General features: G+C 43.6%; 1 protein-coding gene across 1 annotated transcript in view; it reads left to right on the forward strand.

Moving 5' to 3' along the window:
- The window catches only part of sugct (succinyl-CoA:glutarate-CoA transferase), a 127,828-nt gene extending 101,788 nt beyond the window's left edge, over positions 1 to 26,040 (forward strand). The window contains exons 13-14 of the mRNA XM_085763437.1: positions 11,812 to 11,875; positions 25,687 to 26,040. Of these exons, the coding sequence (XP_085619563.1) occupies positions 11,812 to 11,875; positions 25,687 to 25,850 (228 nt within the window). The 3' untranslated portion in view covers positions 25,851 to 26,040. The remainder of the gene's footprint in view (positions 1 to 11,811; positions 11,876 to 25,686) is intronic.
- The last annotated feature ends 1,064 nt before the right edge of the window (positions 26,041 to 27,104 follow it).

Raw genomic sequence — 27,104 nt, forward strand, 5'->3', positions numbered from 1 at the left:
AAGAGGAAAGAGGGTGAAGAAGTCATCATCTGAGTCGGCCTCGTGACGGGGAAGTTGACGGAGGGATGATGACGGGAGTTGATGGTTTTATTTCCTGTACCCGCAGCTCTGCTTCTGATTGGCCGGCAGAGATGGACAGAGTACTCGACCCCCAGTACTTGAATAAGAGTGCAAATACCACTCGTCAAAATTTACTCTGTTACAAGTAAAAGTAGCTCAGTCGACATGTTACTCAAGTAAGAGTAAAAAAGTACCTGCTTTTAAAGGTACTTAAGTATCCAAAAGTACATGCTTTTAAATTTACTTTTAAATAAAAGTAAGAGTAAAGAGTACATTTCTTATTTTTCACATCAATAAATTACTATAATTTTTTCTAAATGAATTTAAGGAGCTTTTAAAGCAGATATCAGGGGCACGGCCGTTTCGGCTAATGCTGTGTTCAAGGCAGGCTTTTGAAACCGTAAGTTACAGCTTCAAGTCACAACTACGACTTGGTAGCGTTCCAGGTAACCCGTAGCTCGTGTTTTTACCGTCCTGTTGTCTGTGAAAGTTCCCTATAACGGCCACTCGTAACTTCCGACCCGTGAACTCGTACCAGATCGAACTGGTATGACTTCACAGGAAGGAACAACACAAAGTACGAGTTTCCTTGAACGCACCATGAGTTAGCAGCCCCCGCCCTTGTCAGGCATCAATTGGTCCTCGTGCTACGTCACCACATTCACGCGCATCCCTTGGCTGCACACACAGCCCTTCATGCCGTTCTCTCCCCTCATTGGATAACACTTGTATCCCACAAGGAAAATTTTCTCCTCGGGTTACAGCAGAGCAGAGTGACGGAGAGACTCGTGTTTAGGCTGAAATACTTCATGTAAGTGATTGCTGACGGAAAATAGGACTATTTAGGACTTATATTAACAAAAACATTCCACTGATATCTGCTTTAACTCTTGTTTGTGAGAATGAACTCTTTGAAAGCAGCTGCACTGATGTGCTGCTTTTAGGGGTTAGGGTTTCCTTCTCTGACAAACACAGCTTGTGTCCAATAGGATTTTAGAAAAAAAAAAGAGCAGACCTGAAAGTAACGAGTACTTTTCAGCCTTCCTAGAAATGAACTCGAGTAAAAGTAAAAATATTCGTCTTGGAAATGTATTCAAGTAAGAGTAATAAGTACCAAAGAAATCTAATACTCAAGTAAAGTACAAATCCTCTGGATATGTACTTAAGTACAGTACTCAAGTAAATTTACTCCATTACTGTCCACCACTGTTGGCCGGTGAATTAGAAGCCAAAAAAGAAGCAGAGAGGGAAATGAGGGATGAGCAGGAAGGAAGTGAAGGAACTGAGGAGGAAAAGGAGGCACAACCACAAAACTGTTCTGTGATCAGTGAGTGCCTTTTGATCAGGCCTGGTAACTGCCTACAGACTCTCTGAGACACACACACACACACACACACACACACACACACACAATGTGTGTGTGTGTGTGTGTGTGTGTGTGTGTGTGTGTGTGTGTGTCTGAGAGAGAGAGATTTGATTGATGTCCTTTATTGAAGCACTCTAAACAAAATTCTGGGAAAATGTGCCACCTTTAAACCTCAACACACACTCCAAACACACACAGAAATATATGGAGGCAGTCATGTTGTCACAGTTAGTGTGGATCAGATTAACTGAAACACACTGAGGAACTTTTACTATTTCCTGTTTCTTCTTTGCTTGTTTTATTTCTCACTGTTTCTAATTTTAAAAATATTTGTTTGGAGTCATTTTCTGTGTTTTAGTGTTTGTCAGAAAGCTAAAATAAACTGTGATGTTCAAAAATGCCTCTGACACTTGAACTTTGTGTGTCTGTGTGTGTGCACATGCATCCATGTGTGTTTGAATGTGAGTGACGACCATATGGATGTAATGATACCCTGCATAACAAGCAGATAGGATTACACACACACATGCATGCAATCATACTGTTACACTTGTATGCGCACATGCACAAATACACACACACACACACACACTGTATCTCAGACTATTAGCGTGTCCTGTATTAACCTTGCAATAAACTTTTCCGTTTTCACAACATTAATCTCTGATCCATGTTCATAAAAGTTGTAATTAGTGCAGATGATAAGTACAGTTCACATGCAGCTGGTTATGTATTATGAGACGTGTGTAAGCCAACTGTTGAGTAGCACTAAATCACTGTTCCAAACATCACAGGAACAAAAATAAAGAGAAGAGTGTGTGATGGAGCTGAGCTGTGAGCTACAGCAGGAAAAACACATCCACTTCCATTAAAGAGCTCCTCCACCGACCTCAAGTAGTTTGACATGTCAGTGTGCCGCAGCCAATCACAGGTGGACCCTGGTAGTTCACTGTGACATCAGCACTGGGCGTGGCGACAGGTGCACAGGGCATTGCTTTTTGATGTTGTTACTGAGCGGATCATATGCTCATAGACAACATGTTTGTTTTCCATCTAAATTCAGATATTAGTCACCTGTAGTAGGTCCAGCTTCGTTAAAGCGCTCTATGGCTCAGTCCACACACTGACTGACCCTGGGTCAGCTCAGAGAAAGACACTGGACTGGTTTAAGTTCAACATTTTTATTTACATTAAACCCAAACCACCATGAGAGCTGTTTGTTCACTGAACTGGGTGTGAACCTGGTCTCTGGTGTGAACCTGGTCTCTAGATGTGAACCTGGTCTCTGGTGTGAGATCCTGGTCTCTGGTGTGAACCTGGTCTCTAGATGTGAACCTGGTCTCTGGTGTGAGATCCTGGTCTCTGGTGTGAACCTGGTCTCTAGATGTGAACCTGGTCTCTGGTGTGAGATCCTGGTCTCTGGTGTGAACCTGGTCTCTGGTGTGAACCTGGTTTCTGGATGTGAACCTGGTCTCTGGATGTGAACCTGGTCTCTGGTGTGGACCTGGTTTTTGCTGTGAACCTGGTCTCTAGATGTGAATCTGGTCTCTGGTGTGAGATCCTGGTCTCTGGGTGTCTTATTTGAACCTGGTCTCTGGTGTGAACCTGGTTTCTGGTGTGAGATCCTGGTCTGAACCTGGTGTTTTATTTGAACATGGTCTCTGGATGTGAACCTGGTCTCTAAATGTGAACCTGGTCTCTGGTGTGAACCTGGTCTCTAAATGTGAACCTGCGGTCTCTGGTGTGGGACCCTCTCTCTGGTGTGAACCTGGTCTCTGGATGTGAACCTGGTCTCTGGTGTGAGATCCTGGTCTCTGGATGTGAACCTGGTCTCTGGTGTGAGATCCTGGTCTCTGGTGTGAACCTGGTGTCTGGATGTGAACCTGGTCTCTGGTGTGAACCTGGTGTCTGGATGTGAACCTGGTCTCTGGTGTGAACCTGGTTTTTGCTGTGAACCTGGTCTCTAGATGTGAATCTGGTCTCTGGTGTGAGATCCTGGTCTCTGGGTGTCTTATTTGAACCTGGTCTCTGGTGTGAACCTGGTTTCTGGTGTGAGATCCTGGTCTGAACCTGGTGTCTTATTTGAACATGGTCTCTGGATGTGAACCTGGTCTCTGGTGTGAACCTGGTCTCTGGTGTGGAGATCCAGGTCTCTGGTGTGAACCTGGTCTCTCGTGTGGAGATCCAGGTCTCTGGTGTGAGATCCTGGTCTCTGGTGTGAGATCCTGGTCTCTGGTGTGAACCTGGTCTCTGGTGTGAGATCCTGGTCTCTGGTGTGAACCTGGTGTCTGGATGTGAACCTGGTCTCTGGTGTGAACCTGGTCTCTGGTGTGAGATCCTGGTCTCTGGTGTGAGATCCTGGTCTCTGGTGTGAACCTGGTCTCTGGTGTGAGATCCTGGTGTCTGGATGTGAACCTGGTCTCTGGTGTGAACCTGGTCTCTGGTGTGAGATCCTGGTCTCTGGTGTGAACCTGGTGTCTGGATGTGAACCTGGTCTCTGGTGTGAACCTGGTCTCTCGTGTGGAGATCCAGGTCTCTGGTGTGAACCTGGTGTCTGGATGTGAACCTGGTCTCTGGTGTGAACCTGGTCTGGTGTGAGATCCTGGTCTGGTGTGAACCCGGTCTCTGGTGTGGACATTCTGGTCTCTGGTGTGAACCTGGTTTTTGCTGTGAACCTGGTCTCTGGTGTGAGATCCTGGTCTCTGGGTGTCTTATTTGAACCTGGTCTCTGGTGTGAACCTGGTTTCTGGTGTGAGATCCTGGTCTGAACCTGGTGTCTTATTTGAACATGGTCTCTGGATGTGAACCTGGTCTCTGGATGTGAACCTGGTCTCTGGTGTGAACCTGGTCTCTGGTGTGGAGATCCAGGTCTCTGGTGTGAACCTGGTCTCTCGTGTGGAGATCCAGGTCTCTGGTGTGAACCTGGTCTCTGGTGTGAGATCCTGGTCTCTGGTGTGAACCTGGTCTCTGGTGTGAGATCCTGGTCTCTGGTGTGAACCTGGTGTCTGGATGTGAACCTGGTCTCTGGTGTGAACCTGGTGTCTGGATGTGAACCTGGTCTCTGGTGTGAGATCCTGGTCTCTGGTGTGAGATCCTGGTCTCTGGTGTGAACCTGGTCTCTGGTGTGAGATCCTGGTCTCTGGTGTGAACCTGGTGTCTGGATGTGAACCTGGTCTCTGGTGTGAACCTGGTCTCTGGTGTGAGATCCTGGTCTCTGGTGTGAACCTGGTGTCTGGATGTGAACCCGGTCTCTGGTGTGAACCTGGTCTCTGGTGTGAGATCCTGGTCTCTGGTGTGAACCTGGTGTCTGGATGTGAACCTGGTCTCTGGTGTGAACCTGGTCTCTGGTGTGAGATCCTGGTCTCTGGTGTGAACCTGGTCTCTGGTGTGAGATCCTGGTCTCTGGTGTGAACCTGGTGTCTGGATGTGAACCTGGTCTCTGGTGTGAACCTGGTCTCTGGTGTGAGATCCTGGTCTCTGGTGTGAACCTGGTGTCTGGATGTGAACCCGGTCTCTGGTGTGAACCTGGTCTCTGGTGTGAGATCCTGGTGTCTGGATGTGATCCTGGTCTCTGGTGTGAACCTGGTGTCTGGATGTGAACCTGGTCTCTGGTGTGAACCTGGTCTCTGGTGTGAGATCCTGGTCTCTGGTGTGAGATCCTGGTCTCTGGTGTGAACCTGGTCTCTGGTGTGAGATCCTGGTCTCTGGTGTGAACCTGGTGTCTGGATGTGAACCTGGTCTCTGGTGTGAACCTGGTCTCTGGTGTGAGATCCTGGTCTCTGGTGTGAACCTGGTGTCTGGATGTGAACCCGGTCTCTGGTGTGGACATTCTGGTCTCTGGTGTGAACCTGGTTTTTGCTGTGAACCTGGTCTCTAGATGTGAACCTGGTCTTTGGTGTGAGATCCTGGTCTCTGGTATGAGATCCTGGTCTGAACCTGGTGTCTTATTTGAACCTGGTCTCTAGATGTGAACCTGGTCTCTGGTGTGAACCTGGTTTTATCTGATCCAGGGACAGATCAGCTGTCCTTGGAGTTCTCTGTCGACCATGAAGCTGTGAACTCTTCACAAACAGAAACCGTCCAATCAGCTCCTGCTGACGACTGGTTCCAGGTCGGTTGCAGATCTGGTGGTTTCCAGAGCAACCCCAGCGATGCAGAGCCGAGTGTGTTGTTCCGGTACGTTGTCCACACACACACTGGCGCTGTGTGCAGGTACGGGCGCTCACACACGCTCTAATTCGTTTAGCAGTGGTGGACTTCCTGCAGTGTGTCTTGTTTGATGTTTAAATTAAAGCCATCGATCAGAGTGTGGCTCTTATTAAAGTTACCCCCTGGAGAGGCCGCGCGTGCATGTGCATGTGTGTGTGCATGTGTGTTTTATTGCTTGGTAACCATTCCTCGGGGCTCAGGTTGTCTCTGTATCCTATCTTTAATTTTATACAACAGTTTCTTTCTTCCATGGGACAAACCCTCCACCAAGGCCCTCGCTGTCCCTGTGCCTCTTTTGTTTTTTCTTCCCTTTCAGGGGCTGAATGCAGAGACAACCTGAGGTGTCCTGTACTGTCCTGTCTCCCTTTTCCACATTAATGTCCAGTCAGCTGGACTGACTGACACAACCACAAATCTAGATTATTTTGACTCAGATATTCTCCAGGATGCAGAAAGATAGAAAGAAAGACATTGGATATGGATGTTGGAAGAAGATGGAGAAACAAGGGGAGACAAGAAAAGAAAAAGAAAAGAGGAGGGGGGAGGAGGTCACTTCATTAAAGGGACATTGTGTAACTTCTCCTGTTATCTATTCACGAAAATGGATTGTTTGGTTCAAAAGTCTGTTTTTCATTAATCAGTAATCCCCCCATCAACAAAGTGAAGTGTTCCTTTCAGCTCTGAATGAGCCGGCCCGTTCATATCATTCATATCTCCATGGAGCGGGTAAGCTCGGTGCTGGCTGCCATGTGGTGTCTCCATGTTTTTTTTTGGGTTTTTTTTGCCTTTTTTTAATTTTATTTGATAGTCCACAGTATAGATAGACAGGAAAGGGGGAGGCAGAGAGAGGGGGAATGACATGCAGGAAAGGTCTGCCCGACGTGGGATTCGAACCGGGGACGCCTGCGCTGAGGACTGTAGCCTCTACATGGGGCGGCCGCTTTAACCACTGCGCCACGCACCGCCCCGTGTCTCCATGTTTTTACGTTCAGTGGCAGCGTGACGGTAGGAAACCACGGAAACTCAGCGGAGACACCGGAGCTGTCGGCTCAGGTGGAGGTGGCGTCTGTGAAAAGTCACCGCGGTAACGCAGTGAGGAGGAATGGAGCGTTACACTGATGCTGCATTCACCTGCAGTCGGGCAGACGGCCGTCGCTAACAAACCAGATGTCATTTTAGTCACAGAAGTCCAGAGAAAGCCGGTAAAACGTGGGTCAGGTAAACAATATGACATCGCCATGACAACATATTGTCACGTGTATTGTTTTGCCTCGTGCTGACAGACCACTTGTTTACATAGAGGCTTGTTTATGCCGTTACGTGCAGTGGCTGTCGTCCGTCTGCCGTCTGCCCAATTTCACGTGAATGCAGCATGAAAAATACGACTGAGTTGCTTGCGATATAAAACGCAACGCTAGATGGGAGGAATTCCTACACAATATACCTTTAAACTAAAGGATGTTAAAAAGTAAGGAAAAGAAGAAAGTGGATGGAAAAGGAGAGAGAGGCAGTTGTTTGGCTGTCAGAGGGAGGAGGAAGAGGAAGAGGAGGGAGGCGGGGGTGGGGGGGCATGAGAGGAGCATAAATAAACATACACTGAAGAACACATGGTTATATATATAGAAACACACACACACACACAGACAGTTGCTGCAGTGTGTGTGTGTAAAATAAGACATATGTCTGTGCCTCTGTGCCAGGCATTTTTTCCATACACACACAAACACACACACTTTTTCCAAATCCTCCAGAGACAGTCGTGTGGCTGATTCCATCGCACACAGATTTTGAATGTTATTATTTACACAATTTCTTCTCCTCCAGCACATGAACACACCTCAGGATAGCACCACACCAGAAAAGGGACGACACACAGTCAGCTGCCAAAATACCACCTCTGTTTATGTATTCATCCACGGTCCGATGTGTTGAATAAGAACTAGTTATTTAGAGAAGCTGAGCAGCTCACCCTCAGAGACAGGAGATAGAGCTGTACTGGGCTGGTCTTTGGTTCTTAAAGGGATAGTTCAACATTTTGGCAAATTGGCCCATCGCCATAATCTCTATAGTTTTAGGAGTAGGTTCGTTACCTTTAATTGTCGGTGCAAGCTATTTTCAGAACGGCGGAACAGAGCCGCAAGCTGCTCAGAGCTACGCTACAGAGGCTTTCCCTCATCAAACACAACATCAAATACAATACAGCGTTCCCGTTGGGGGCAGTTTTTCGGCAAGCAGTCTCTGCATTTGCCTCGAAAACAACTCCATCTCGTAACGTTGTGTTATTATCTCATAGCGTGGTGAATGTGCAGGTCACAACTTGTCCACCAGAGTGTTTTGGAGTTGTTGGATTGTGTAATTGATGTGTTTGATGAGGGAAACCAAGAAATCCCATGACCCTACCCCGTAGCGTAGCTCTGAGCAGCTCACGGCTCTGCTCCGCTGTTCTAAAAATAGCTTGCACCGACAATTAAAGGTAACGAACCTACTCCTAAAACTATAGGGATTATGGCAATGGGCCAATTTGCCAAAATGTTGAACTGTCCCTTTTAACCACCAATACGTCTTCTTGTGGATCAACACTTCAAGTAAAACATGTAACAAAAGGAAAATTTGGAGCTTTAGAATAGTGCTAATTGAATTTCTCTGTCCAGTGGGCCGTAGTTTATTGATCGAATTTCCATTTCCCACTGTTTGAAATATTTCACTTTCTGATCTTTGTCCATTTGCTCTACTGTGTGTATTTTCACATAATCGCTCTAACATGTGGACGTGATTTCTTCATTTTTTCCACTTTTCTCTGCCTCGTGTTTGTTTTGTGATCTCTGCTCTTAATCTCCTTTGAGTTTTCCCTCTTCACTCTTTATTGCTTCCTGATGTATTGATTAGATTTATGCCGAAGATGATCGGTGCCATCAGTGTCTCTCAGGTGCAGTTGAACCATGGACCGAGTGAATGTCCAGCGCCGCTCCACAGGAACAGATGTTGTGTCAGCTTGAGTCTCCGAGGCTCTTCAGGATTAACGCTCGCTATCAATAAATGAAATCAATCCCAGACCGAGCTGATCACATCCCTCCTGAGAGGAGGCTCACATATTCTGTTCTGGAGGCCGTGGCCGTGGCCGCCCTCATCTCTATTCATCCCCTTATTCCTGCGTCACTTCCTGTTTTGCTGTTGTCCAGGTTCTTCTGTTAAACCGATCGGAGCTTCCTGTCTCCGACGTTCCCTCCCCCGGGTCTCCTCCCCGATAAAAGATTTGTCTCGGTCTGTGTCACCACATGTGGAAACTTCCAGGTCAGCGAGCCCTGATCGGCTCAGGGTCAGGATGACCAGGATGGAGTGAAACCAGGTCTACTTACTCTCCTCCTTCACTCTCTTTTTCTCAGTCGACTGTTCAAAAATAGACGCAGGCGAAGCAGCGTCTGCCATTCTGACGTCACCCTGTGTCGCTGCATGCTCCGTCTGTGATTCAGGCGCAAACATGACATGACCTCAGTCATCAGTGTGTTAGCTCGGTGGGCTTGACACGACCTCTGGATGACCTTCAGACTGATCTCCGGTCTGGTTTTTCCCCTCTTGTGTCACAGAAAGCTGCAGCACAGTCTTAGGCTGTCTTTACACTACAGGCCTTGATGCCCAATTCCCATTTGTTTACATGTTCTATTGAAGTGACATATCTGAGATTTTTTTTCACGTATTGTCCCGTGGTAAAAAAAAAAAAAATCAGAGCTCACGTCCATTTGCCGCTGCTACAGAATCTTTATTTTCTTCTCTTTTATTTTATTTTTTATTTTTTTGTGTGTGTGTGTGTGTGTGTGGGGGGGGGGGGTCGTCATTCTGCGTCAGCATTCATTCGTCACTCCACTGTGAGAAGTGGGAGGGGCGAGGCCTTTTTTTGCTGGTTGCCATGGTGAATCATGTTATCTTTGTTCCATTGATGAGGGCTTTTCATCTCCCCGTAACTCAGGGTCAAGTTACCTCAGAGTTGATTGAACTAACTGTTATCACCTGTTCTGAAACCCAAAACTCTGAGTTTCCTATCTCAGAGTAGATCAACTCAGAGTTCAGGATTAGACTCAGAGTTTGTTAAACCTGCTTTGCTTGTGTGCAACGACCCGCATGCATAGACACAGTTGGCTACCAAAGCAGAGGAGGAAGTCAGCTGTTCACCAGCTGCAGGTAAACAACATACACTGTCCTCAGTATCCGCTATTGACGCATTATTTCATTATATAAAAGAGCAGTGTTATCTGTGTGTTTTTATCACGTACCTGGGGAAAAAAGCATCAATATGAATATAACTGCTTTTTTCCCATCCAAAATCATTTTTTCCTCCTAAATCCATGTTTTCCTCGCGTTTCTGTTTTTGTTGATGGAAACAGTCCTGAACTCGACAGTCGACTAGTAAGGTCTACCCTGGAAGCTAGAGTAAAGAGGTATGTGATAAAAACACACGTTAACACAGCTCTCTCATATTAACAGAGTTATCCACACTGGTGGTGAGGAACTGGCGGATGTTGGCGGTGTGTAGTGATATTTTGCCAAGGCCACGGTTAGAAGAACTGCCCCCATTACTTTACTGTTTACTGTTTAACTGCAGTGTAGCGCAGCTAGCAAGAGGAGAGCTAGGTCCGGTCTGCACATATTTTTCTCAGATTTTTTCCTATGGTGGCACTCTGGAACCTAGAGCTGTAGAGCTTTACTTAGAAAATGACCGGAATTCTCCTTTAAGAGGAAAAAAATCAGAATTGGTCCACTTTAACCATGTCGACAGCCTTAGAAACATTTTCACACCTGTGCATTGAGACTGCGTTCTTGTCACCTGTCTGTGTCCACATTAAGTGAAGGTTGTGAAGTCAGAGTGCTCTTTTGTGAGAGGTCAAAGGTCACACTGATTCACTATCATCAGCTCCAGTTTAGAAAAGAGGTGTTATAAGGAAGAATACATGTAGGTTTACCAGGATCACACCTGGAGATTACGTAAGAGAGGGACATGACGAAAGGCTGCATCTGTGCTCTCTCATCCCTCTGCCACCGACTGAGAGATGGAGGGATGAAGAGGAGGGGGAGGAGGAGGAGGAGGTGACGCGTCACTCGTAGTTCTTGCTCATGTACAGAGGAAGTCGTGCGTGCATGGAGGGAGAGAGGAAACCACTCAACTCGTCATCACTCCTGACTGAACAAAGCGTGTGTGTCATGTGTGTGACAGACTGTGATTTCCTCAGACCTGGAGTCTGTTAGAGCAGCTTCAGTCAAACTGAATGTGCTTCAACTGCACTGCTGCACTTCAGTTTGAAAACACATCCCATTCAAAAGCTGTGACCTGCAGATATTTTGGAGTTTGTTGGGAAGTTGAGACGAGCTTTGAATTAGAAAAAGATTTTACATGTATTTGTCTTCCTCTCTCCTGTGTGTGTGGCTCTGAGCTCACTGATAAGAAGCAAACCTTTAAAAGCACTTCATACACACACACAAAAAAAGACTGTCATTCACGGAAACTGCTGATCTCTGTAGGTTCTATTAAACAAGCTGCAGTGTTCACAGCGGCAGATTAATCCGAATGTTTGCCGCATCAGGATGGTGTGTGTGTTTGTGTGTGTGTGGATCTGAGTCAAGTTATACTATTGTGTGTGTGTGTGTGTGTGAGAGAGGCAGCAGAGCTCTGGAGGGTCAGTTTTAAAGCCCCAGTATGTAACTTATTTAGCTTTTTATTAGCAAAAATCAAATATGTCTTTCATAAATACGTATTTCACTGAAGTGGAATCACACCCGCATACAAATGAAAGCTTTCTGGTACCTTAGAATGAGTTGTTACAAGTCGTTACAAATACATAAGTGGGCGACGCACCGAACCGTCGGCAAACCAACCGGATGTCATTTTACTTGACCAGAGAAAGACGGTAAAACGTGGGTCAGGTAAACAATACGACATCACCATGACAACATATTGTCTGTATTGTTTTGCCTAGTGCTGACGGACCACTTGTTTACATAGACGCTTGTTTATCCTGTTACATGCAGCGTCTGTTGTCTGTCTGACGTCTGCCCGATTTCATGTGAATGCAACATCAAGAATACGTTCAGATATGCAACCGCACCGCTAGATGGGGGGAATTCCTACATGTTATACCTTTTAATGTTTTTTTGTTTTGTTTTGTTGTCTGTTTGTTTGTTTACAGGTGAAACACAACGGTTTGATACAGGAGATGAATCATCCAACAGCAGGACGCATCGCTATACCTGGTCAGCACACACACACACACACACGCACACACAGATGTCCTCTCTCTAACCTTAACTTTCTGTCTTTGACACCAACTTGTTAAATGACATTTTCCAAGAAGTGGTGTTTTGCTGTCCCGTGGGACAGAAATGCTCATGGACACACACACACACACACACACACACACACACACACACACACACATACAGAAAGACTCTCAAACGCCACACACACACACAAACACATATACACAGAAAGACTCTCAAACACCACACACATAAAAACACTCTCTGCTGGAATGATCCCGTTATGAATTTTCCTTCAGATACACAAACAAATATTTCTCATTAAAACCACAGGGTCCCGTTCAGCAGCCAAACACACACACACACAAACACACATACCCATACACACACACACCTGTCCATTGGGACTCTCCCGCTTGGTTGGTTTGATGGATCTCAGTGTGTTTCCACCAAGAGGAAGCTCTTTGTCCACCACCGTGTATTTACACTGTAATCAATCTTATACTGTGTGTGTGTGTGTGTGTGTGTGTGTGTGTGTATGACTGTGTGTATCAGACCCAGCAGGAAGACATTCATAATGAGCCGAGGCAGGTGTGTGTTGGGTTTGGTGTGGAGCCAGACAAGTGGGCTTCGGTTTTCTGTGAAATCATGAACAGAGTTTGTTACAGAACCAACAGATGAATCAAAGTGAAACTAACTGCATCGTTAATCTTCAGCTCTTTACGTCCACCTCCACCTCGGCCTCAGTCAGCGGTCAGCCACAACCTGCTCTGACCTGAGATCAGACCGAATTTCTAGATTTGTCAGCCTCCAGGTTTTTGATTGGTCCACAGCGTCAAGCTGGTGGATGTCTCTGCTACATGGTTGATCCAAGTTTTTCACTTTATGCTCTTTGCAAAGATAAATATCCTCCCAGTTCTGTAAAGTGTAGACCTGAAGAGGTCCAGTTGTTGTCCATGATCCTCAGAGTTATAATGCATTCCTTCAGTGTGTTACCATAATCAACTCAAATATACACATTTGCAAATACAGTATGTATCAATCAATCAACCAATTAATCAATCAATCAATCAATCAATCAATCAATCAATCAATCAATCAATCAATCAATCAATCAATCAATCAATCAATCAATCAATCAATCATCACCTTTCAAACAAATCAAATGCAATTTGATTGAAAACCAAAAACAATGTAAGAAGTAAAATCAAAAAGGACATGGAGACCAATGCACACTGCACCATGAAAGATGAGTAGTTAAAAATAATAAAAGTTCAAGAATAAACATAGAAACAATCAGTAAAATAACAATAAAAAGGAATAAAAACATAGAAAATAATACCAAAAAAACACGTAGCTACAGCTGTACAGCACCTCATTCACTGTGCTCTGGCTCAAATAAACGGCGCAAAGGCCTGGGTGGTTTTTGCGGCTGCCTTGGTTAAAGCATGTGTACGTGCATGGGGGGGTACAAACCCCCTTTTGAAAGGAGAAGGAAGCCCGTACACGGAAAGACATCGGCTCCGAGATGTAGAAGAAGAGAAACACACATTTCAGTACCCCTGACTTGTATCATCAGAACAGACATGTCCTATGACTTTCAGCCTCCTTTCATATTAATAGAGGAGGGACAATACCTGACAATCCAAAACAACATCACTGACAGACAAGCAGTGAAACATTACCATGATTAAGATCACAGATTTTTCTGGTTTGGGAATAGATGGAAACATGAAGGAAATGTAAGAACACAACTCCACAACAGAGGGAACATATTTTTTTTCTTTTTATTGTGGAATATTTACAGTTTATGACTTCACATCTTGTTGCTTTTATTATTTTATTTAATATTTATGCAGCTCCACAGGTCCGACATGAGAGCTCTTCTTTATTTCATCAGCAGTTTGTGTCTAAATGTAGCTGTGAGTGTGACCCACTGTACAAGAGGCTCTTTATCAGCCATGTGGTGTCTCTATGGAGCTGTCAATGTGCTTTGTTCACTGGCCCCATTCAAACGGCATGAGGGAGGTGGGGGTGAACACTTAACTCGAGGTTGCGAACGCCATGATGGGATCTGGTCTGTAACAGACGGGGGACAAAAGCGTCTCCTGAGAGACACAGGGGCCACACAGCTGAGGGGGATTTAAATAAATACTGTGTGAGGGGAATTAGAGTCAGAGCTGAACACAGAGACGTGTCAGTTCACAGGAGGTCCAAGTTATGTGGAGGTGAGAAGTGACAGGAGCTGGTGCAACACAGTGAGTGACAGGGGGGGGGGGGTTTATCTAATGGAGCCAGAGTATAACATCTGTCAGTGGCCTCTCTCTTAGACACACATACGCACATACATGCTAGTAACATAATGTGATATCCCTTGATGCTCAATGATTTTCCTGTAATCTTCCATCTCCTGTGATGTAGCTACACCAGACCACAATGCGAGAGTAATTTCTGTGTGTGTGTGTGTGTGTGTGTGCGTGCATGCGTGTGTTTGTGTGCCAGAAGTCTATTCACCGCCTTAACAATATTCTTTTCTCTTCTTTGCTCTTCACGTTCCTGTTCTGTTCTTTCCATCTTTGTTTAGTAAACACCGGGCACAAGTGTGCTCATTTGTGCGTGTGTGCGTCAGTGCGTGCATGTGTTTGTGTGTGTGTGTGTTGTCTGTAACTTGGAGGTCAACTGAGCATGAAAACGTGCCGCTCAGAACATCCATTGATTTACCCGACCATGGTATTTCTCTGTTTGTGTGTGTATGGGTCGGGGGGTGGGGGGGCAGTGGGGCAGGAGGGGGTCAGAAATAACTCCTAATAAGCAGCAGAAGTGTGTATGGCTTTGTTCTGTAGAGAGAGACAGTGTGCAGTCAGATGTACTTTGTTTTTAAAGGTCCTATATGCAACTTTTTGCGAATATAGGTCATTTTAGCTTCAGCACCACTCTTGTCGAAAAACATTGTGTGTTCAGCATTAAACTAAACCAACAAAGCCACCTTTTTATTTTGCCCCAGTTTCTTTCACATCATTTCATCTACAGGAGTTAGCATGCTAACCAGTTAGCACCATCTCGATCACCCCATCTCATGTACAGTAGCCTCCAGTCTGACCTGAAGACGTAGCTGCTCAGACCTATTTTAAAGTCCCCCTAAAGAGACATTTTAAAATTTGTAAAAATGCTCTGCTATGACTATTTTTTGTTTAAAATTACTTTCCCACAAAAACGTTGTTTAAAAAAGCTCCCAAATAGGCTAAAAACAGGTCTACTATTTCTCCCTCATTGAAAAATCCAGATTCTATGAATTTTCATGAGTATGCAAATGCATCTTGACTCGCGCCCGCCCACAGCCACCGTGTTGCTAAGTAACAGCGGTGTGTGTTAAAGGGGCAGGGAACAAAGGAAATGGCGTGCTCGACTCTAATGTAAGAATAAAACTGGGTGCCGGCTCAAAAATCAAAACACTGAAAAAACTGAAATAGCAGCACTCACAAAGTAAACTTGAAATATTTATTTAACGCACAGCAGTGCCTGACGGACGCGTTTCAGCCCTTGGCTTTCTTCAGCGTATGATTGCTGAATGGGTGTGACCCATATAACCTCTCGGACCTCCCTCGAAAACACCAGCTGATAATCAATCAATCAAACAAACACTTAGTCAACAAATAATCATCATCACATGACACAGAAGATTATGCTACAAGTGGCCAATAGGTATTTGAAAACCTACACCATACTTAATAAGATGGCCACACTACATAAAGTCACATATTGGATCAATATCACGTGGTGAACAATACAAGATCAAATATGTCAGATCTAATGCATCGCATAGTAAACACTAAGTGTCAAACATCTTGGAATAATACTTAGATAAGAATAATAGGTTAAAAACGGTATACAAATATTAAAAAGAAACGAAAAAAATCGAAAAAAATGGGAAATACATGTAAATCCACCAGAGTCCTCTAAACAGGGATCCTTAGTGGTGACCCATGAAAACACTCAAAATCAGGCAGATGAAGCTGCATACTCACATTGTTCAACACCTGCATGCAGACAAACAAAACCACATACAAACAATGCTCAATGCGTGTACGCAGACCTGTTCGCTGGTCATAGAACATCCACATAATTAGTTACAATATTCACAAAATTCATAAATACCTAGAAAAATCTACACAACATTCATAAGAAACAGGACAAAGACAGCTCTTCATTTAAGCCTCTGGGAAATTCGGTCTGTAAGTGATGTATGTAAAGGGGCAGGGGAAACGAAGGAGTGAAGTCAAAACACAAGGTTGGCACCGGAGTTCGAACCCTGTTCTAGTGCATTCAAGGCCGCGACAAAACCTCTGGGCCACAGCAACTAATGATAACATGTTTGAACATCTAGCTGTGTAAGTAGATCATATCACAGTTAACAGCAAATGAGATGCAAAACAAATTCAACGGGATTGGTTGCTAGTTTCGTGACTCCAATTTGAAAAATTGAATCCAGTTTTTTCAGACTCTGGTTTTGAAACTACATTTTCAAGTGTAAAATGCTCAGTTATGGCGTGGATTAGCAATGTTGCTCCTGAAATGCTTTGTAGCAGAGCCCACACAATAAATTGGCATGTTAATCATTTCAAAAAGGGCATTTTTGGTTTAGGGGGTCTTTAACCTCCTACCATGTAAACACAATACTTGGCTGAAGGTCTTGGTAAGCTGGTAGCTGTCGATGCTAACGTCAGCTATGTAGCGGTAGGCTAACTAAACTTTAGGAAGATTTTTTTTTTTTAATTCAAATTGTCAGATGACTACACGAACATCACCTGGGAATATCAACAGACTGCAGAGGTCCTTCTGTCCTTCCTTCCTTCTCTCTTTTCTTTTGCTTGATGGACAAACAGATGAAGGGCAGAAAAAATGAACAACTGTGAATGAATAGACATTACATAATCTTATTTTTAATCATTTGCCCTGACACCCCTACACACACACACACACACACACACACACACTTGTTGAGCGTCATTGAAGGGGAAAACAGGTTGCTAATGGTTTGAAAATAGAAGAGCTGTTCACACACACACACACACAGACACAGAGACAGTCATGCATAAAACCATGCAGAGTGACACACACATACACACATGTTTGTGTGATCATGCACGTGTGGGCTCAGTCGCACACACACACACTGACTGTGAGAGTTCAGCTCATTAGTGCTGCTCTTTAAAAAACAGCTGATTGTTGTGAGTTTCCCAAAATAAACTGTTTGTTCCCTTTTGCTGTCCGAGTCCTCACACTCCTCCCTCACTTCCTGCCCCCCCACCCCCTCCTTTTTACCTCCAAAACTTCACTGTTAGGAAAAAAAACTCCATTATCAGAGCAACAGCAACCTGCTGGCAGCAATTAACCACTGAGTCTGTAATTCATGTGACAGCTGCTGATTCACGCACAGAGGGCCTAACATGCTGTGTCGTGGAAATCAGCACAGCGCCGTGACGACAGGTGTACGACGTGCACAGGTACATAACATGCACTTACCTGTGGGGATATGCAAATACCAGAGCGTGCACGTGTTCCACAGTGAAGGTCCAGCCAATCTGTAATCTGTGGCTGTGCAAAAGAAACTCAGGGAATGATGGTGCCTTCACTTGTCCAATGAACAAGGAGTAAACACATTAACAAGCTTGTGATCTCTGCCAACAATGGTGGAGTGTGGATCTCCATCAGCACTAAGTTTAGATAACCACATTACACCAGCAGACATGTTGATAAATGGAGGAAGGATTCACTTCCAGCCTAAATTAAATAAAAAAAGAAAAATGCTTCTTTGTTAAAGGGATAGTTCACCCAAAATTCAAATTGCACTCATTATCTACTCACCCTCATGTCAACTAAGGGCTGGGAGAAGTTTCAGAGTCCTCCGTGGCTTCTCTGAGTTACAGCGGGGCTCCGTGCAGCACTGCATGTCCACATGACGGTTGAGAACGGAGCTCACTTTTCTTCGTCCAAAAAGACACACCAAAAAACATCCAAATACCTCCATACTGCTCGTCTGTAATGTCCCTCTTGTATTGAAGCCCCAACATGAAAGATTGTTCCGAAAAAAATTAAATAAGTTTATGTTTTAAACTTGTTTGTAGCAGAAGCTCCCAGCACTGCTCTTCCTGGTCCGTCCAAATCTTGCGCGATTTGCATTGACACCCAGTTCACGGCTCCGCAAATCGCGCAAGATTCCGGCAGAGCAACACTGGGAGCTTCCGCTACAAACAATTTTAAAATATAGACTTATTTAATTTTTTTCGGAACAATTTCTCATGTCGGGGCTTCAATACAAGAGGGACATTACAGACGAGCACTATGGAGGTATATATTTTTTGGTGTGTCTTTTTGGACGAAGAAAAGTGAGGTCCGTTCGCAACCGTCATATGGACATGCAGTGCTGCACGGAGCCCCGCTGTAACTCAGAGAAGGCACGGAGGACTCTGAAACTTCTCCCAGCCCTTAGTCGACATGAGGGTGAGTAGATAATAAAAATAAATTTGAATTTTGGGTGAACTATCCCTTTAATGTGTTATGACCATTGATTGGAAATACTCTCATGTGGGTTTCTGAACAGGGGTTTAGAAGTTGTTGCCATCACATCTTCACCACCTCATGAAGAATGAAATGTTAAGATCAAAGATGTTTCTGTACCAGGATGTAAACATGTTCATTTCTGCTGTAAAGGTGGACATTTTGACATGGGAGTCTATGGGGACTTGGAGACTCACTCTAGTGGTCAGTAGAGGAACTCCAGTTTGTGGTTTTTGGGTGTTGGCTTCATCTTCAGCCTTGTGGTTGCTGCATGGTTGTTATATAATGTTGGTGTTGTAGCAGGATCAGTTGAGGCAGCATTGTTTGATGAAGGTGAAGATCCAGGTTGGTTACAACTCTGCAGCACAGAGCATGGTCACAGAAAAGGTAAAGTTATATAAAAGAATGAATAAATGGTCAGGTAATTCAAAGCACAGTCTTTAGGGGTCCCTGATTCAAAACAATAAAAGGCACCAATGGATGTTGCAATGAAATAGCATGAGATCATGGGAGTTACCCTCCCTTGGTTTGGATTCCTTCCGTGTCAGTGGTTCAGGAGATCAAACAGACCTGGTCATTATAAATCATCTTCATCTGGTTAAAATATACATTTGGAAACCACCAAATTCTAAAATGAGCCTCTGGTGATCATCATTGATAGGCGACCAAATGGAATGGAGCGTTCCCATGATTAGTTTCACACATTTCTCTTATTTGTGAATTAATTTTGGGAGAATGTCCCACTGCTCCTCTGTTAGAGTTCACAGAAACACAATGACTGTAGAAGAACAGCTGTTTCTGAGATTCTGTACCAGGATAGAGATATGTGGACCAGGTGGAGACCACTGATGTAGACCCTCGTATGTCTTTGCACCCTTTCTTCTCAAATCAGCTATCAGCTCCTTGTTTTCATTGACTTGGAGCTGGAGCTGGAATTGGACTCCAACCAAACTGGAGGTGGTGTCTACCCATCACACTTCATCCAGCCATCCCATCTCACCCCATTAAGCTCCATTTGTGAAATGTCAGCCTAAGAATTCAGATTCAGACACTATTCATCCCAAGAGAGGGCAATTCCCACGGTGTAATTGCATACAGACTATATGTGCTGATGGGCGAATCCACCACAACAAGTGCCATGTCTGTGGTGGTTATCTGGTCTGTTGGCAGGCAGCGTCAGTGCTGGCATGTCTCTACAAATATGGATGTGATGACCACGTTTTGGGCGAGTGTTTCATGGCCTCTACATGTGATGGAGCATCAGTAACGCTGGCAGGAGAGCAGAGGCTGCTGCACAACTTTCCTCCAGATTCCCACACAGTCGATGTTCTTAAGGCTTAATCATTTCAGGATTTTTCATCGATTGCTTTGCGCTGTATATTATGCCTCACCCTAAAAACCACAGAGAATTGGTCCAATGTGCACAGTGTCAGGCAGCATCTTCTTGTAATAAGATGCTTTTTGTCATTATTATGACAAAATGCAGACATCAAAGCTGTTGAGAGGAAACTACATAGTGATTCAGTGTCGTTTCATAGTTCTGCCAAAAATATAATCAGGGATTGAACAGAGATTAAATATCAGACAGTGCATAATTCAATTAAAGAATCAAATCCATTTAATTTGTGAAAACATGTCCAGACCCACAACCATACTTGAAAACTCTCAGCAAAATGTTGCATCCTCAAGAGAAGTACAGTACCGAGTTTGAAGCAGATTGGACAATGTACCACCAGCAACCTGTTGGGAGTCACACCATTCAATGACAGATATTTGCAACAGAAAGCAGAAACAGAGGAACACTGCACACTCAGCTCCAGTTGCAGAGAGTTTTATTAGGCAACGTTTCGACCTTTGTCAAGTCTAGTGTGTGGAGTGGCAAAGGGAGTGGCTAATGAAGCCTGTGAGCAGGTGCACACCTGCTGTGAATCTGCCACTAATCACATGCAAGTGTTATTTTTATGTTGAAAAAAAGAAAAGAAAAAGAGAAAAACAGGAAAAAAAACTGCTTTCCACAAGAGAAACACTCTAAATACAAGAGAGAAAATATATAAAATCCTAAATCCCAAAGAAAAAAAAAAACATACTGAAGAAACATTTTTTTGTTAGTGAAATAACACAATTAGGGAAACAATATATATACATATATACAGAATAAAGATAAATACATCCCATTTAGAAAAATAATATATGTTGGGACATACTGAAACACATCTGATATGAAGTGTTCAGGAAAAGACACACTAGGCAAATGAGATCAGATCAGTTGGACATCAGCCTATAGAGGTATCATTAGCGAAACCTGAATCTGATCTACATTTTAATCTGCTTTTTTGGATGCAAAGTAAACAAATCACAGAAAGCACTTCAGATCATAATCAATGTTAAGACTGTTGGGTGATAGTGTGTTTAAATAGTGTATGTAGATAGATATTTGCAACAGACCAACATGGTTTGCATTTGGCAAGGCAAGGCAATTTTATTTGTCTAGCCCGTTTTTACAAACAGTTTGTCTCAAAGGGCTTTACATGGCATCGTAACAACATCCTCTGTCCTTAGACCCTCACATCCACTGAGGAAAAACTCCAGGAAAACCCTTTTAACATTTGGTGACCAAGGTAGAGGCTTGAACAAAGTGAACAAAGTCTGGGTCAGTTTATTTGGTCAGTGTGTGCCAGGACCACTGTGTCATGAGTACATGACCACCAGTCAAAGGTTTGGACATACCTTCTCATTCAATGGTTTTTCTTTATTTGTATTACTTTCTACATTGTAGATTCAAACAGAAGACATCAAAACTATAAAGTAGCACATGGAATTAGTGAACAAAAAGTGTTAAACAAAGCAGAATATGTTTTTTTGTAGTAGCCACCTTTTGCTATGATGATGACCTTCTCTCATCATCTTCATGAGGTCGTCACCTGGAACAGTTCTCCAACAGTCTTGTAGAGTTCCCAGAGGAGCTGAGCTCTTATTGGTTGTTTTACCTTCAACTCATCACAAACCATCTCAGTTGGCTTTGGGTCAGGTGACAGATTTGAACGTTTTTCTGTTTACAACATAACTGCATGTGTGTTCCTCCAGAGTTTTGATGTCTTTAGTATGAATCTACAATGTAGAAAGTAATACAAATAAAGAAAAGCCATTGAATGAAAAGGTGTGTCCAAACTGTTGACTGGTAGTGTGCATTTTCACATGGACAGGTGCTTGTCCAGACTTGATAACTTTTGAAAAGGCAAGGCTCTGAAAAGGCTGTGCAATTTCACTAAAGAGAATAATAAAATAAAGAAAGAAAGAGAAATTTCATTATGGTTCAGTGCCTGTGCCCTATTAATAAAGAATATGAGAACAGAGAGCAGAGGAAACAGTTTGGTCGACTGGCACAAAGAGAAGCTGCTTGTAAGAGTTTGTTCCCAATTATGTGGAACACTGAGAACTTGATAACATATGACAGGTGACACACACACACACACACACACACACACACACACGCACACACACACACACACACACACACAGTTGTGTATTTTGAGAAAGAAAGCTAAATGCAGCAGAGACACAAAGTACCTCCTCCAGATTCTGTCACATTTTGAACTGTGTTTTAGAAGAACATTTTAAATCAGTATGTACCTGATACAGGACTTTCAGGAGGTCAAGGCAGGTCAGATGTTCCTCTCTCCAGCACTACCCACGGGGGGATCGTGAGTTGTGCCCATGTGCAGGGCCGTTGTATAGGGAGAAAGGTGATGATAACTCTAGGGGCCCAATGCCAGGTAGGGACCACAAAAAACCCCAATAGTCTAATCTTTGTATGACTGAATTATTCTGCATAAGACCCTGACTAATACTCATAGTAATGCTGCATTAGCATCAAAACAAAGTAGGCTAAATAAAAAATGATAATACATACGTAGTCTAAGAAAAACTGTGGAAAAGTAAGGGGCCCACTTTAGTATTCTTTCAGGGGGCCCAGAATTCCTAGCAACGGCCCTGCCCATGTGCCACATCCATGTAGTCCAGTGTTTTTCAACCTTGGGGTCGGGACCCCACATGGGGTCGCCTGGAATTCAAATGGGGTCACCTTAAAATGTCTAGTAATTGATAAAAAAAATTACTGATAAAAATATTATGATTAAAAACACGACACACAATCTAAACCAGCTGTATACTTCTATACTTTCACTTTCTCGAATATAAATCGAGTTCAAATAAAATGCAGCATATAAAAATATCTGAGCTGGCTCATCTTGATTGATGGCCACGATCATGAGATTGCGGAGTCGCCAGAAATTTGTGATGTCAAAATGGGGTCACGAGCCAACAAAGGTTGGGAACCACTGATGTATGTCGTCCCTTCAGCCTGGTCTGACTCTGACCAACAGGGCCACACCCAGAAAACTTCCAAAGGCCAGACACCCAAACCTCCACTCCCTTCTCTACTGAAGGCTCCTTCCACCACCCTAAAATAGTGGAGGAGTGGATGTGTCCCTGTGATCCTCAGAGCTGCCTGTGGTCCCAGGGGAGGTGCCAGATCAAGAGAGGTTGTTGTTTTTTTTGTACCCAACAAAGGAGATCACCAGAGTGTGTCTAGTGTCTGGGTTTTGATCCGCAGACAGATCTTCCAACAACAAGTAATACGTAAGCTAAAGATATAACCATAATGTTTAAAGGTACATCAGTGTCTCATTTATGAGAGAACAATAATAAAAACTAATAAATATGAATTGCAGAAATACACAATCTCATTGACTTAAATACACTCAGATATGTAGGCTATTCATACAACAAATGGTCATATAACTGTGATATGACTTTAAATGTGCATTAAAATACACAACTGGGACAAAACAAGGGCTTTAATGCTCAGTACATGAGTAAAACTGTATTGTAGACTGTAACTTATACTGTATTTCATGGTATTGTGTTTGACACTTGTGTAGTCAAAGACAATACCATGAAATACAGTTTGACCCAGATGTTTTTTTTATTATTATTTTTTTATCTATAAGAGACATAATCAGAGCAGTTGCATAAAATGACAAGAAAAGAAAATGTAAATTCAAAGTTCAAAGTGTTCTTCATGAATTGATAATGTCATGGTTATTTCATAAAGTTGTTTTATCGACGTCTTCATCTTCTGTTGATTTTCACGTCCTGTCTCTGTCTCTCTGAGGACGGGAATGGCAGAAAGAGAAATGTGAATGAGAGTACGGGAGAAACTGAGCAACGGAGTTAGAGAGAAGAAAGGGAGGAAGAGGGAGAGAGAGAGAGATGAAGGTTGGAGGCATCATCGGTGACATCTTCATTGACCCCTCCTCTCATCATCATCATAAATGTCATCATCCTCTCTGCTGTCTTTTAATGAGTCCCTGTGGCTTCAAGTTACATGTTTCATTATCACGCACACATGCGCACACACACAGAAACAGATGCATACGTAAGTATTTAGAGTATTTCTGTATCACCACTGTGTGTTTTATCACTTCTTATATTCATATATTTTCTGTTTGCAAATAAAGTTAATTAGAGGTCGGGGGGTGAGGTGGGGGTGGGGGCAGCGGATGTGGTCAGAGGCATCAGTCCATGTGTAGTTACTGCTGGAAAACACACGCACAGATAGAGAGCACGAGGAGGCTGGCTTTGATGAAGAGGAGGATGTAGAAGGAGACAACATGTTTGAGTGTTTTATTGCTGGGAATGATTTGTGTGTTTGCATGTGCATGTGTGAGTGTTAAGTTCAAACTTCCAGCCCTGACAGTCCCGTGTGTTGGCCCATAGAGGCAGCAGAGGACGTTACAGCAGCAGGGTGCTGCTCTGGTCTCAGTCCTGAGGGTCACACTGCTGATGAACGGGTTCAACCTCTCAGGAGTCACATTCACTCAGTCTATGACCTCACAGCTGTTGCATCACAACTTACACCTGCTTTACCTGAAGTTTATAGTGTATAGAAGAGACAAAAGGGCTATTTATATTAAAATATTAGAATTTTATTTTATTTTATAAAAGATCTGTGATTAAAAAAAGGCATTAAAAAATATACTTACATTAAAGGGACAACGAGGAGTTTCTATTCGGTTATAAAAAAGTCTCACGTTAATGTGGATGAATCTCCGCTACCCACACTTGTTAATGGGCCCATTTTCTATAAATATATCAATCCGTCTCTATCGTTATTTTGTTATTATTAGTGGTGGCGGAAATGCTGGTCGAGCCGACCAGCGTTTCCTTCGTGGCGAGTTATGAGAATAACGCAGCTGAATCGCCGTTTATGGTGGGAACTACGACGGTATGTGAACCTCTTTGAACCTCTGACTTTAATTATTGATGAATGAAAACATGAGTCCGTCTTGCGCCGGTCAAAGAAATGTACGGTGCGCTCGGAGGCTCATAAATGTAGTGTGAAAACGCTTCGCTTTTCCAAAACTCCTCGTCCCTTTAAGCTATACTGTATCCATGATAAGTAGAACTTGGTGAAGGTCAGATAACAAAGAGCTTCCACTTCTCAAAAGGCTTTAATGTGAAACATCAGCAGGAAGTCGTGCTGGTCACTCTTGGTGGTTGAGAGGAACAACTTTAAAGGGATAGTTCACCATTTTGGCAAATTGGCCCATTGCCATAATCCCTATAGTCATAGCAGTAGGTTCGTTACCTTTAATTGTCGGTGCAAGCTGTTTTTAGAATGGCGGAGCAGAGCCGTGAGCTGCTCAGAGCTACGCTAAGGAGGCTAATGGGATTTCTTGGTTTCCCTCATCAAACTCATCAAATACACAATCCAACAACTCCAAAATGCTCTGGTGGACAAGTTGTGACCTGCACATTCATCACACTATAATAACGGAACGGTACGAGACAGAGTTGTTTTAGAGGTAAATACAGAGATTGCTTACCGAAGAACTACCCCTGAAAAGACACGCATCAGCGGTTTTGCATGAATTTACCTCTAAAACAACTCTGTCTCGTAATGTTCCATTATTATCTCATAGCATGGTGAATGTGCAGGTCACAACTTGTCCACCAGAGCATCGGCTCCGCTGTTCTAAAAAGATCTTGCACCGACAATTAAAGGTAACGAACCTACTGCTATGACTATAGGGATTATGGCAATGGGCCAACTTGCCAAAATGTTGAACTATCCCTTTAATGAGAGGAAAGAGTGATGTCATTAAATAGAGGTGGGGTCAAATTCATTATATTATCAGACAGGTCTTGAAAAGTGATTTGCCACGTGGTTGTTTTCCCGTCTCCAGGTCCAGCTGTCCAGTTCAGCACCTTCACTCCCAGTGGACCGACGCCTCCTCCTGTGATTGGTCAGCACACTGTGCAGGTGCTGCGGAACATCCTATCCTACAGCGATGACATCATTCAAAAGCTTCTGGCATCGAGAGCAGTGGTCCAGAATGAAGTGTCCTGATTGGATGAAGAAAAACAAGGGGAAGCACAAAACCTACACTCCTTATGAGGGAAACCACACTCCAGCTTTACAATATTAACATCATTATTTTAATATTCAAACGTTTCTGCTGCTGCTGTCAGAACTTTGCCCACATGAGCTGCGCTCATTTGTTCTTTTTCTACCTGTCACCAACCTGATGTTTACTATACACTATAGAATCAGTTAAACCAGATCTAATGGTTTAAAACAGATTGAAGGTATTTAACAGTATTTGGAAGGACTTTTTGTCCTTTTAAGTCTTAGTGAATTGCTTGTAAAAATAATTGTGAATTGCTTTCTGGAAATAAAGATATTTTTTAAGCACTTAATCACTTTGGGCTTCCTGATGTACTCACGGATCTTTGTTATTTCATACTCATTTTTCTTAACCCCCCTTAAAGGGACAACAAGGAGTTTCTATTTGGTTATAAAAAAAATATCACATTAATGTGGATGAATCTACACTACCAACACTTGTTAATGGGTCCATTTCGATAAATATATCGTTTTGTCTTTATCGTTATTTTGTTATCGGCTTGCCCAGCATTTCCTACTTTCGGTTTTGTGGACGCTGCTATTGATTATAATATTGAAAAAGAGTGTTTCATGTTTAACTTTATGTCTTTTGGAGATCATTTCATCTGCCACTTACTGAACTGTTCACATTAACAGACATTTTGACCAGGGGTGCCCACATTTTTGCATGCCACTGTAAGTAGGTAGTTGGCTACACTGTGAGTAGCCAAGTGGCAGGCATGATGTTCAGACGTTCAATGAACATAGTCATGGTGAACAAACAGCAGTGGAAGGCTGTACTGATAGATGTAGGAGCACGAGCAGATGGAGAATTTGAAAAGATGTGGAGAGTGGAGGTAGAGGTTGTCTCCATATTAACATGGCAGGCTGGGGGAGCGGTTCCATCAGGCTCCAGGTACAACATCCAAGACCTCTGTCCAGAAGAGTACCGGCCTGACAGCTGAGATCCTGCTCAGGACCCTCCAGTTCCCAGGACTCTGGTAGACGACCAAGGCTTGAAGGAGGAACAGACCGCCCACCGGGGTGAGTGAGGATTTTTTTTTTTTCTATACTCTCTTTTCTCATGTAAACTGTTGGGTGATGAGTGACCTCATCTACAGATATTGTTTTGGGACGCGAGAGGGAAAAGTTTTGGCTGCGCTTTGTTTCTGACGTTAATAATCCCAGATCATCGCTCAAACCTCGGAGACACATCAG

This window comes from Trachurus japonicus, chromosome 20, assembly GCF_045865225.1.
Source record: "Trachurus japonicus isolate A0001 chromosome 20, Traja_1.0".
In the NCBI taxonomy this organism is placed as follows: domain Eukaryota; kingdom Metazoa; phylum Chordata; class Actinopteri; order Carangiformes; family Carangidae; genus Trachurus; species Trachurus japonicus.